This window comes from Patagioenas fasciata, chromosome 1 (genome assembly GCF_037038585.1).
Source record: "Patagioenas fasciata isolate bPatFas1 chromosome 1, bPatFas1.hap1, whole genome shotgun sequence".
Lineage (NCBI taxonomy): Eukaryota > Metazoa > Chordata > Aves > Columbiformes > Columbidae > Patagioenas > Patagioenas fasciata.
Window position 1 is genome coordinate 55,615,004 of NC_092520.1, and position 12,812 is coordinate 55,627,815.

Sequence of the window (12,812 nt, forward strand, 5' to 3'; positions counted from 1 at the left end):
AGGCTTGTATTTGAAGTGTTTCTAACAGGCTTGCTAATCTATGGACTCATTGCAGACAAAACAGTGACAAAACATTCCTCAGCTTTGTGTGACCTGTGAGCTAGACCCTTGATTTTTTTTTTTTTTCAATAGGGAAAACTAACAGTTTGAGAGTTTTTGTAAATATGTGAAGGGCTTGAAGAATTAACTTGTGAAACTTGGATAAAGTTGCTGCCAGGGGTAGATGTTGCTGCCTCGAGGAGATAAAAGTTTTCCTTAAAGTCGGTTTGGCATTTGGGACTTTGTGCTCTGAAGACTCCAAATGACCCCACGAACCAGCAGCCCTGCAGATCATTTAATCTACAGTGAAGTAGTCAATCTGTGCAGTAGGCAGTGCGGCCCGAGGCAGTGGTGTGAAATACTTCAATACCGGGGTTATAAACGTGGGTCTGAAACTGCAAACAGTAGAAGACCCGCCTGCAGAAAACAAACAAACAAAAAAAACCAAAAACAAACCCACAACGGGATATTAACGAGTTTTAAAGGAAAAAAAAAAAATCACGGTTTTTTTTTCCGTTTCATTGACTCGGCGTGGGGGCGGTGGCTCACCTGGCGGGGCCCCCTTGTCAATCTCATTGGCTGCCTTTCGCTCCGCCCCCGCCACCTCATTGGCTGCTCCTGCCTCCTTTCCCCCACTGGCGCGCTACCGCTCTCCGTCCGATACCTGGAGGAGAGCGAGGAAGGGCTCCCACCACCCCCGTTTACTCTCCGCCTGCTCCCATTGGTCATAGACCTGGCGTGCTAGGCTCGCACATTGGCTGCTCCGGCAGCCGACTTTGCCCCAATTGGCTGGGAGCGGGGCCCGCCCCGCCCCGCGGGGGGCTGAGCGGTGTGTTTGTGCTGGAGAGTTGCCGGCGGAGCGGATTCGGGAGCTGCTGCTCCCGCCGCGGCACCTCCCGTTCGCCTCAGCCGCGGGAAGCGGACGCGGGATGGCCGCCGTCGGCGGGCCGGGGCGCGGCGCGCTGCGCTGAGGGGAGCGGAGCCGAGCCGAGCCGAGCCGAGCCGTGGCCGCCGGCAAGGAACATGCCGTCGGGAAGGGAGCCGGGCGCCCCTCGGCTGCGGGATCCGAGCCGGGCGGCCGCCTTGTCAACGCCCGGCAGCGCCTGAGCCCGCGCCGCGCTGCTCCAGCGCATCGCCATGGACGAGCGCTTCAACAGGTGGCTGCTGCCGCCGCTGCTGGCGCTGCTCTTCTTGCTCATCATCTACCAGTACGTGTCGCCCGCCTGCCCCGGCGCCGTCTGCCTTCGCCGCCCGCCGGCCTCCGCCGCCCGCCGCGGGGGGGACCCGGCGGAGCGGGACGAGGAAGAGGAGGCGGCGGCGGCGCTGCCGCGGCTGGTGGCCAAGTTCCCGTTCGCGCGGGGGGAGCTGTGCCGGCGGGTGCGGTTCGACATGCGGGGCCGCGACGTGATCGTGTTCCTCCACATCCAGAAGACGGGCGGCACCACCTTCGGGCGGCACCTGGTGCGCAACATCCGCCTGGAGCAGCCCTGCTACTGCCGGGCCGGGCAGAAGAAGTGCGCCTGCCACCGCCCGGGCGGCGACAAGGACACCTGGCTCTTCTCCCGCTTCTCCACCGGCTGGAGCTGCGGGTTGCACGCCGACTGGACGGAGCTCACCAGCTGCGTGCCCGCTGCCATGGAGCGCCGCGGCTGCGCCGGCAACCGCACCCTCAGGTCAGTGCCGGCCGCTCTCCCCACACCGCGGGGGGACGCGGAGGTGGCGGGGGAGCCCGCCCGGGGTGGGGGCTGCCGGCCCACACGTGCCCGGTGGCGTCGTGTGCGGCGCTCGACTTCCACCCACTCGCAATCGGATCCCGCATTCTTCGGCGCGGTGGGTACCGTTCTCCGGCACTTTGGCCAGAGTTGTCCGCCGCCGCCGTCATTAAGAAGCAAAGTTATTTGTTTTTGTTTTTTTTTCTTTAAAAAAAGGTTTATCTCCCGGAGGAGGTTCTAGTTTGGGCTCTTGCCCTCACTGTTTGTTACCTGTAATGCGTTCGTTTCGCCTCAAATTTAGCGGATTCTGCGTAGCTGCCTGTTGTACACGTTAGTGCGAGAGAAATTACTCGGCTTTTTTTTAATTTTTTAAATGCAAGTTCCTCTTAACCTATTTGCCCTTTCGAAACTTGGGTTTAACAAAACACGGCGCTCTTCTGCCTAAGAAGAGTGCAGAATCCAATGGATCGCTGCAGCTGCTGAGTGGTGTTAACTGGTGGAGTTTGACGCATCCAGAACCACTTAAAATCTTCCCCCGCCCCGTGTTTCTTGCTGGGGGAAAGGCTGGTTCTGTGCTTCCCGTTGTGCGCTGATCGCTCGCTCTATGTGCGAGCTGCAAGTCAGGAGACGGTGTGTGCCAGGCGTTCTGCAGGGAACGCAGTGCTAGAAAAAAATGACGCTGCTGGTGTTCTTTTGATAATCTGATGACGGTGGAAAACTTCTAAATTTTGTGTGCATGCTGCCTCACTGCGTGTCGTCTTGTATCACGCTTTTTTTTTGGGTGTTACGAAACGTCCCTTCTGTATTTTAAATGGAAAAATTATCAGATGTCTAATCTCTCGGTATGGGATAGATTTAGGTGATTCAGTAAGTTTTCGGCTTTGTTCTGAGTTATTTACCGTTAAATCAGATTTTCAGGCTAATATTAGATCCTATCTTTACTTGTATGATACATTTTGAACATGTATAGTAAGAATTTAGCAGCTGGATTCTCTCTTAAACCTTTGTACTGTAATGATTGTAATTGCAACATCTGTAAGATGTTTAGGAAATATAAATTTTTTAATTTCTAGTTATATAGTTTTCCAAATAACTTCTGTCCTTTCATTTTACTGTTCATCTTAATTTTATGAGTTTGCAGACTTCAAATTTTCAGTAGGACCACTCACACACGGTTTTGTGTCTTGTCATTTAAAAACGGGTACAGTGCATAACATATGTGGACTGATTTTCACAGTGCCTATTCATCAAGAGAACAGAGTTGATTATTGTCGTTGTTGAACAATTTGAAGATGATTTGATGCGACCATTAAAGGCCCTCCCATGCGGCAAAGCCAGTCACGTTTGGCATGACTCCAGTGAGAATAATTTGAATTTATTGTTGATGGTCGGGAACTTGGACTGGACTTACAGGATACTCTTAAGGTTATTCATACAACTTTGTGAAAAATCTTTAGCTAAAGATTTGTGTGATAGTGTTAAAAAAAAAAAAGTGTGAATGTTTTCAGGGACAAAATAACTTTGTGTTAACTGTATGGCTCTAAGGAATGGTCAGTAAACTCGTAAACCAGGGAGGGGATGAGGAAGAGAAATACTTGTAGAAATGTCTGAGAATACATAGTCTGTCACTGGAGTCCTTTTTTCCTATGTCATGAAGAATATTAGTAGGTAAATAACTGAGCGTTAAATTGAATAGCAGAGATTATGAACGGGCAGTAAAATTGGAGTAGTGGCTTTGGTACTTTTAAATAAAAAACATGGTTTTATTAAGTAAATTTAGAATTTTGAATTGAATTGTAAAGCAGGTCATAGTGGTTATTTGGTGGATAATTAGTAATTATTTTGATTGAAGAAAAACATGTAATGTCATTTCACCATTATAGCTGAATAGTGTTTTCTTAAATTTTTTTGTTTAGTTAGTGAATGATTTTGTTAGTGTGACATTATGCTTCTTGATTCATCTTTACGTAAGTGAGGAAGGTGCTGTGAGTAATTATTTGTTGAATTGTTCTAAGTCTCATTTGCCTTTTCATTTTTTCCTTTGTGTTCTCCTTATAATCACATAGGTTGACTTCAATTTTTTCAATGGGCTGTAAAATGCATCGTGTAACCCTAAAGTACAGATTGTCTCTGCTGTGAGTGTCGTTGCTCTTGTTGAAGTCGGAATCAAGCCTAAAATACTTTGATGGGAATCTCAGGTCCCAAGAAGGAGCACAGAGCAGAAACTGCTGCTGTGCCTTACTAATCTGAACTCTTTGAAGCACAAACACCAGCTCTGATTTTGATGTAACTGAACCTTTACCTCTTAATGTATTTTAATGGTATGAAGTGTCCTGTACCCTTGTCCTGGCTTAGGTGCTTCAGTATGAAAAGTTGCTTGTTGTCAATGTGTTGGATGCAATTGTGAAGTTGTAGAACTAACTTTCTTTTGTGAAGAATTGTTTCAAATGCCAGTACTTGAAAACAAAACAAAACCAACAACATCAAAACACACAACAAAACAAACCCAACAACTTTAGACTTTATTTCTTCAAACATTTGCATATGTTTTAATTTTCAGGATGTGAGAGATTCTGCTGAAATATCTGCTTAAGTGTTTACAGACATAGGCTATTAGTTTTTCAAACTAATGTATAGTTTTTCACTTTTACGAAGTTGTTGCCTGGCCAGCGAGGATATTGTGAAGGGTATGCAGCTGAAGCAGTTTTAAATGCTTCTTAGTGTAGTTTTCAGCTATGCATTGTGTCTACAACTTGGGTTATTTACTCTGCTTTACAAAAAATGGCTGTTAAAACAGAAAGATAACAGAGACTGATGTGAAATACTTTTTTTTAATAAGAGTTCTTTTATTTCTTTGTACATTTGCTCTGCCCTCTCTGGAAGTCGTTGACGATGCTTGTATTTGGCCTCCACCTCTGGAACTTGGCTTTTCCTTCAGAGGTGCCAAGGAGCTGAGACTGCGGAACCTTAGCCAACATTGCTTGAGGAAAGAAAGGGAAGAGAAATGTTGTTGGGTGTCTAACCTGGGTTGCCAGGGAAGAGTTGATCTCAGGTCTGAGTGACATTAAGCCACCTCTATAGACAGTGGGGAGATACAGGCAGTTGTTTGGAGGGTCTAAGACGTGTCTGAGACCTTCTCATCTGTCTTCTGGAGGGGCAGTTCTTCCTTTCACTGATTACAAGGAAAGCCTGGAATAGCTGCTTGGGACTTGATGTCCAAAACTAGATGAAAGGAATTCCACATCTAATGTTGCAGAGACATTGTCCAACCTGATTGTCCGTTAGGTTACCAGGTAAAACTTGGTTACCAGGTAAAACTTGGTGTGTGAGGTGGAGCTTGCTTTGCCTCTCTATTTTATGGAGAAGGGATTGAGAGGGGACCTTAGAAGTCCTAATCAAGGCACATTTTCTTCCTTGCTGGTGTGCCAGCAATATCGTTAATAATTATTAATTATTACAGGTTTGATTAAACTAGGAAGGTAATCTTTTAAACTGCACACTTGAAAGAACACTGTGTTGAAAGCGTTGTCTAATTTTCTTGTATGAAACAGTAAAATCAGTCTAATTTTGTAAACCCCAGTGCAGTTTAGTCTTCAAAACTATTGATTTTCTTTCATTTGCTTCCATTATACTCTCCATTTCCTCATGCCTGTTTAACTTACTGTGTGCTCTGTTATTCAATGGAAGTATAAATCAGCAGTAAACCTATAAGTCATGTGATCGGGAGACTTGAATGGAAATTATTAGTAGGATTCCTTTTTGTTATGCTGTCCTGTATTTGACTATTGAGTGCTTTTGAAGCTCTAGCAATAACAGAGAGTAAGGTGGACTCTGTTCTTTGCTGCCAAGGTAACTGTGGTAATCACAAAAATTTAAGAAGAGCATTAATTGAAAATTAAGATTATACTGAAGTTAGTGGGGAGCAGAAAAAGCACAAAGGTTTAATCTGAAAAAAACCTCCACAAATTCTCTAGCATACCTTGGTATCTATCTTCTACTGAAATGAATGTTAGAGCCATTAAGCTGTATATAAGTTTTTTCCATAAATCTAAGGAACAGCAGGGATTACAAAATTTCCTGAGGTCCTGCTGCTGACATTGTGGATTCTTTTTCCTTCCTTAAAGCATCCAGCAGTGGAGGCAGGTAAAAGAACCTTGGTAATCTGCTCGAGGGTTTCATTGTCCTTACTATAAGAAAGTGGTGTTGTATCCCCCCTCAATGCTTAGCATGAATCTTATTAACTTCAATTTTAAGCCCATTGTAGTGTCTGTATTTTGGGAAACTGAGAGTAAATGGATCCCCTTTTCTCTGCAGTAGCCTACTAGGTATGTTGGTTCTTAGCATGTCCTGTTTCAACCTTCGCTTCTTAAAATGTAACCCAATCCAGCTTATTCTGTATTTATTGTAGGCCGTTCTTAACATGCCTCTTCTTAGTATTTGTGTCAGTTGTTTTCTTGAAATGTGATGTTTCAGTGGGGGTACAGTGTTTAGTTTCTAAGTGTAGTGTGAAGTGGAGCAAAAAAGATTGCTGTGCTTATTCTGAAAGTTGTACCTGTGATTGTACAGTTCAGTGATGTTTGCCTATTTTGTGCTTGCCTGACATTGACTGTTCAGTTTGGGATTTAGACACTATTCATTTTCTGAAAACTACTACTTATATTTCCTATTGTCTTTTTATACGAGCTTTGTGTTCATCCCCCCTGGATTTCATTCCTCTTCTGTCAGTTGCTTTAATATGTAAAATTAATTTAGATTTTAATTTTGGCCTTCCTAACTCTTCATCATTGGCATCTTTACTAAGTGTGTTCTGTATTCAGCGTCCATATTGTCAATATGATCACTGAATAGAACTAAATCCCACTGTAATAAACATTTTGTTTAATCTAATTTTTCAAATTGCTTTCCAAGGAATTCTGTTCCTGACATATCATATTTTTTTCTAGACTCTGCTTTTTCTGACTTAGGACGCTAATCAGAAATGTTGTCTAATGTAATACTTCTTAACATTAAAAAAAAAAACCCAAACCCTACTGTTCATTTTTGAAGTCAATTAGTATATTTTAGAGGGAAATTGGACTGATTTGATCCAACTTCATTGAAACACTAATGCTGCCTGCTAATCTATGCGTTTAAAGATAGTAACTCTCTTCAACTACTTTTTGCACTGTGCTTGTCTCCTGTCAGATTTGCCCTGTCCAGAGTAGCAGATTAATTATTGATGGAGACAGAACTTTTCAGCATCGGGGTTGTCACAGCTCTGGAAAACTTTTGACTTGAAGTCTTGTCTTCAGACATTTGAAGCTGCTGCAATAAACCTCAACAGGTTGCCTTGCTGAAGTCTATAAAAATGACTAGAACTCATGTTTACTGTTAATTGCTAGTATTGATAAAACTGTGGTCAGCACTAATTCAATTGGGAATTGATTGTTCTTATTCACCCATCACTGTGATTTATAGATAGCTGTGAAACTTAGTAAGTTTTGAGGTAGGGAGGTGCATATAATGAAAATACTCACCTGAGCGGCAGTTCTAGTTGCCTGGAAGAGAATGTAGTGATTTACTCAAGCAAATTTGCTTGCTCCTTTGATGCAGACCTTTCTGCTTCCTTTTTATTCTAGCTGCTTATATCATGTTGGGGTGGCTTTTGGCTTCTTCTGGTATTGCATTCTGGAAAATAGGCCGTCTAATAAGATTTTTCTCTAAAATGAAGAAGCTATTCTCTTCTTTGTGCAGGAGCCAGGTAGAGAAACCCTGGAGGAGGAAGGAGTGAAAGTGTGAGTAGCATCCCCTAGGGCTGTACAGTGTTGTAAGACATAGCAGATGCTGTAACTCTCTTGTGTTATTAAAATGCTTTTTGATTTTTATTGTCTAGCTGCCTAATTTAGAGTAGTTTTCAATCCTCTTGAATAGGATATTGATTAAAATAAATTCTTAGATAGCTTTGGGGTATGTGTTGGTTTGAGGTGGAATGGGAAGAGTTACTGTGTGGGTGGGAAAGGTTGTTGTGTAATGCCATTATGCTGGTAGAGATTAAATCTGTAGACCCAGCCAGTGGCAAAAATAGGGATAAAATTGTGACCTTACTCTTGTTGTTTTTGAGAACACTTTGTGGAGGAAGAGAAAAATCTGTGCCAGCTCAGCTCTAGTGATCACACAGAAGCTCAACACAAAGTGTAGAGAGGCGGTTGAAGTCAATAATTTCTCCCTTCAGGTGTGTTTGCAGTTTTCATATGTTCTTTTCCAAATCAGCAAGGGTGAAATGGTTCCTCCCAGAGTTTGGTGCAACCGTGGTAGTGAATGGAGCTAATAAAAACTCTGCTGGTCTCTGTGCAGAATGAGATGTGATGAAAGGAAGGGAATCTGTATTCTTTAGTGTATTTAGCATTGCATTCAACTTGTAGCCTGTTCTCTGGAAGTACTTGTAACCCAAACTTCTAGTGCTAAACGACACTGAGTGTCCTAGTGTTTCCAGTTGCCTTAGAAGGTAACTTAAGTCCCTTTGAAGTTCTGCTATTGATGAACAAGGTTTTCAAACACTGTGTAGGAGGCTGATTGTATGAATTAAGGGTCTAATTTGGACAGCTGTTGTGATAAAATGATTCAGCCTTGAAACAACTACCAATTGAGAGGGTAAAAATATAATAACAAATACTCTGTGATTTTGTTCAAGATGGCATGGATCTTTCAGAACACATTCTAGAGCGGCAAATTCAATAACTCTTGAAGTACAGGTTATTGTCAGCATCAAGACAATAGTTGATCATTTGTGGTTGCAGAGAGATAGTGATTTCAAACTGGGTCCTTCTTTTTAAAATACTCTGCTTGCGGTCTGTTACATGATCAGTGCTTGAGATCCTGATATGTATTGACTAAAAAAGTATAAAATGTGTTCTCGTAGGGATAGGGCCTTTTGTATTCAAGCTCAGAGGACTTTGCTTCTGCTGTGAAGCTTGCTTGTTAGATGACCTCAAATATACTTCTACAAAGATCTGGAGTTTGGCCCACAGCTTAAAATCGTCGTAGAAAAAGTAGAGGGCGGAGGGGCGATAGGCTTGTGATTAATGGTTTAAATGTAATGTCTTAACTCCATTACTTTATTTAGAAATGAGTTATCTGTTAGGAAATGGTTGATACTAAGTGGATTTCAGATATATTAGAAACGTTGCATTTGTACACTTATATGTCAGTTGTGAACGTGTATTAATGCAGGTTGAAGTGTGGCTCTGAGTGTCTACAAACTGATAGAGGTGCCAAACAGAGAATGTTCTGAGTTGGAAGGGACCCTCAAGGATCATAGAGTCCAACTCCTGTCCCTGCACAGGACAACACAAACTACTGGCTTAGTAGTGGGGAAATCTTGAGAGCCTTATGAAGAATAGTTGCAGGGAGGGGGATATCAATGACCACATGCAGCTCCAGTTTCCAAAGACAAAATAGTGAAGGACTGATGAAACAAACCACGCTACTCATCATTGACTTGAGACCAGACTTCCTAGTTCTGTGAAGCAGCTTGATGCTGATGAGAAGGCGGGCCACGTGGTTCCTGGTTTTGTTTGGTACTGGTAGGGAATGTCCCCTTCAGGATGTTAAGAGTATGTGGAGGAGTTGACCCATCTGAGACCGTTTACTTTCTACAAACAAACCTTAAAGTGAGGTGAGTAAAAGAATGAGGATACTTCACAAAACACTAATCAAAAACGTCCAATTTTTTCAAATTCTCATCTGAAGTCTAATAATGTAAATGGAAAGGGCTTGCTGACTTACAGATTTACATTTGTAGGACTCGGGCATGTTCGACTTTTAAATACACGTTAAATGAAATTATAGAGGTAGTAATGTAGGAAAAAAAGCTTCATTTTTTTAACCAACTAGCCTATTTCTAACTCTTTTTTTGAGCTGGCTTTTGTTTAAGTAGCAACTACATTTGTATCTCGGTATTTGTGTATTTTCACATTGCAAAGTAGCTACTTTACATTTTTGACTTTATTTCCATGTGTCTTTGCACGTAGGCTATGGCTGAGAATGTGGGGGTGGGCAGAATAGCAGCTGATGGTGTTTGCTTGAGGAACTCCTCAGAGTAAAAGGGGAAAGAAGAGAAGCAGTGTAGGAACAAGCCCAAAGTTAGGCTGGAGTCTGGAAGACAGCAGAAGAGACAAGGAAGCAGAAATAAAGCTACACTTGTGAGGTGAAGGAAGGATAAAAATTATGCAATTTGAAAGTTCACTTTTTCCAAATGAAACTTCATTTAGGGTTTAAAGCTCTCCATATGTTCCTTTATAGTTGCTGGAATAGAAAGATGTGAAAATAATGAGAAACCAGCTAGTTTCAGCTCCTGTCCTGCATAGGTCTTGTCTTTTTTTGGCATAAGTTTCCCAGGTCAGGTGTTATAAGAGACCCAAATGTTAAATTAAGCATCTTCATTTTAAAACCCCAGTAGCACAGGTGTCATGTACTATTTTCATCCTTTAACTGGGTCTTAATTTTTAGTAGTGAGAGTCAGACCATTATTTTCCAAGAAGCTTCAAATGTGAGTGATGGATAACTTCCGTAACTGCAAAAACTTTGTTAACATGCCAGAAAAGCCTCTGTCAGGCTAAAGCTGTATCTTTTCTGCTGTTGACTTAACGAGGTTTAGAGAAGAGTATTAAATATTTTTTGTTGCTCTCTACTACTGGTCATTTGGATTTATTATAGAATCATTTAGGTAGGAAGTAGTTTAGCTCAAACCCCTGTTCAAAAGTCATTCTCACTAGAGCAAATTGCTCTGAGTTTTGTCCAGAAATTTTGAGTAACTCCAAGGATGGAGATATCACATGTCCCTGAGCAACCTCTTCCAGCGTTTGACCACCCTTGTGGGAGAAGAGCTTTTCTTCTCACCTAGCTGAAATTTCCCATTTTCGAACTGGTTTTCATTTCTTCATGTCTTATTGCTCTTTGCATCCAAAAAGAGTCCAGTTGTGACTTTTTTATACACTCCCAGAGGAAAATTCAACAGAGTAATAAGGTCTAAACCTAGCTCACTCAGCCACATCTTCTGTGTCATATGTCCCAGCGCCTTGATCATCTTGGCAGCCGTCTACTAACAGTGCCCATTATACCAAGGTTTGTCTTTTACTGGTGAACCCAAAATTGGGTGCATCACTCCAGGTGCTGTTTTACCAGTGCTAAATGGGGGAGTGAGGGGAGGTCACTTCCCCCAGCTTGCTGGCTAGCCCCAGCCAGCATAGCCTTATACTTGATCAGCCTGTTCCACTTGCAAAGGGCACGTTGTTAGCCACCGGGAGCCCCAGATCTTTTTCTGCAGAGCTATGTCCTAGCCACTCAGTGCCCAGCATGTTGTCATGCGTGTTCCTACTTTACCTCGGGTGCAAGTTTTTTCTTTTACTTAGAATCATAGAATGATTTGGGTTGGAAGGGACCTTAAAGGTGATCTACTCCAAGCCCCCTGCAATGAGCAGGGACATCTTCAACTAGATCAGGTTGCTCAGAGCCCCATCCAGCCTGACCTGGGACACTCCCAGGGATGGGGCATCCACAGCTTCTCTGGGCAGCCTGTTCCAGTGCCTCACCTGTTCACTGTCTCACCATCCTCACAGTAAACCACAGGCTGTGGTTGATCTTCACGAGGTTTCCATCAAAACAGTTCTCTTCCCACTTGAAGTTGCTCTGAATAGAAGCACTGTTCTCTGGAGTATTGATCTCTTTCTCTAGTCTGGGGTTATCTAGGAGCCTGCTGAGACCAGACTCTGTCACATCGCCTAGGTCAATAATACTGACCTTTAAACAGCATTGGCATCACTGTCACTTCTTGAGTGACACAAGTAATCAGCCACCAGCTGGATTTTGTACTAACCCACCCCCACTTGCAGCCCAATTGGACATCTTGCTATATTGGCCTGTCTCATAATCCTTATCTTGCCATTTTGTTGTACACTTCTTTTAAGACTGGGATGGTATACTGCTTTGATGCTAGGGCAGGCCCACTTTTTCTTAAGCTGAGCTTAGTACATAAACCAGAACTTGAATAGCAATTCAGGAAATAAGAAATGGTCACAGATTTGTCTCTTTTGTTGTTGTTAATACTTGGACTCTTAGTGTTCTCTAATATTCACTATTTTATATAAACATTTATTCAGTTTCAGTGTATGTTGAGTCGAGCATTTCTATTCGAATTATTTTTGTCCAGAAAGCAAACACTTCAGTAGTTTTTCATATTCACATTGCAGACAGCATTCTTCAGAGCTCTTTAACTTCTGTCTGAAGTGATAACTTTCATTATTAAACTGTTCACAGTTAAATTATAGTGTAAAACCTTAGTTGTCATATGTTAACATGAAATAACTTCCCAGGGGTTACAATGAAAGACCATAGATGTTTTGCCTTTCCTTCTCCTATTCCAAAATTATTGGACTGAACTTTCAAGATAGTTAAGATTCTTCTCTGCAAGGTTCAGTACTTCTGTATCATATAATCTGTAGGCAAATACAGAATCCACAAAAGAGAAACAAATATACAGGCAAAGAACTGGTGTTTATACCTTTACTGTCTTTTCAATGGACTGTAAATGCTTAAAAAACACTAAGTAGGAAAATCCAGAAGGTGTGATCTTCAAAAGTTTTAAATCAGTCTAGTTATTAAGTTACTGGTGAGAAACCTCAAATAATTATCTTGTGTGTGTGTGTATGTATTTTTTGCTACTAAACATTCTTTTTGTGAAGTAAAGTTTTAAAGTCCCTATTTAAAGACTTGCGTCACAAACTTCAGCTCAACTGTGTTCAAGTAAAAAAGCTTTTTTGTCAAGCTTTTAAAACCTGAAAATGCCGTTGAAGTTCCACCAAATAGAGAATTTAGCTGCCTAAATGAAAGGAGTAACTGAAAATAGCTTTTCCTAAAAAGCCCAGGTCCTCTGTAACAACACGTTACCTTCTTCAGCAACGTCTTCATTTTTATCTCCACTCTCCTGCATCCCTTGTCTGAAGCTGGCAGCTCATTGAGCATGTAAATGTATGTTGGGCTTTCCAGCAGTGCCTCTGACTTCTGCAGATTATTTTGCATTAGTGT

At 42.3% G+C, this 12,812-nt stretch overlaps 1 protein-coding gene across 1 annotated transcript in view; it reads left to right on the forward strand.

Annotated features, from left to right (window-relative positions):
- Nucleotides 1–904: 904 nt before the first annotated feature.
- HS6ST3 (heparan sulfate 6-O-sulfotransferase 3) overlaps nucleotides 905–12,812 on the forward strand; it is a 301,124-nt gene continuing 289,216 nt past the window's right edge. Inside the window, exon 1 of the mRNA XM_065829762.2 lies at nucleotides 905–1,712. Coding sequence (XP_065685834.1) covers nucleotides 1,177–1,712 — 536 coding nt within the window. The 5' untranslated portion in view covers nucleotides 905–1,176. The remainder of the gene's footprint in view (nucleotides 1,713–12,812) is intronic.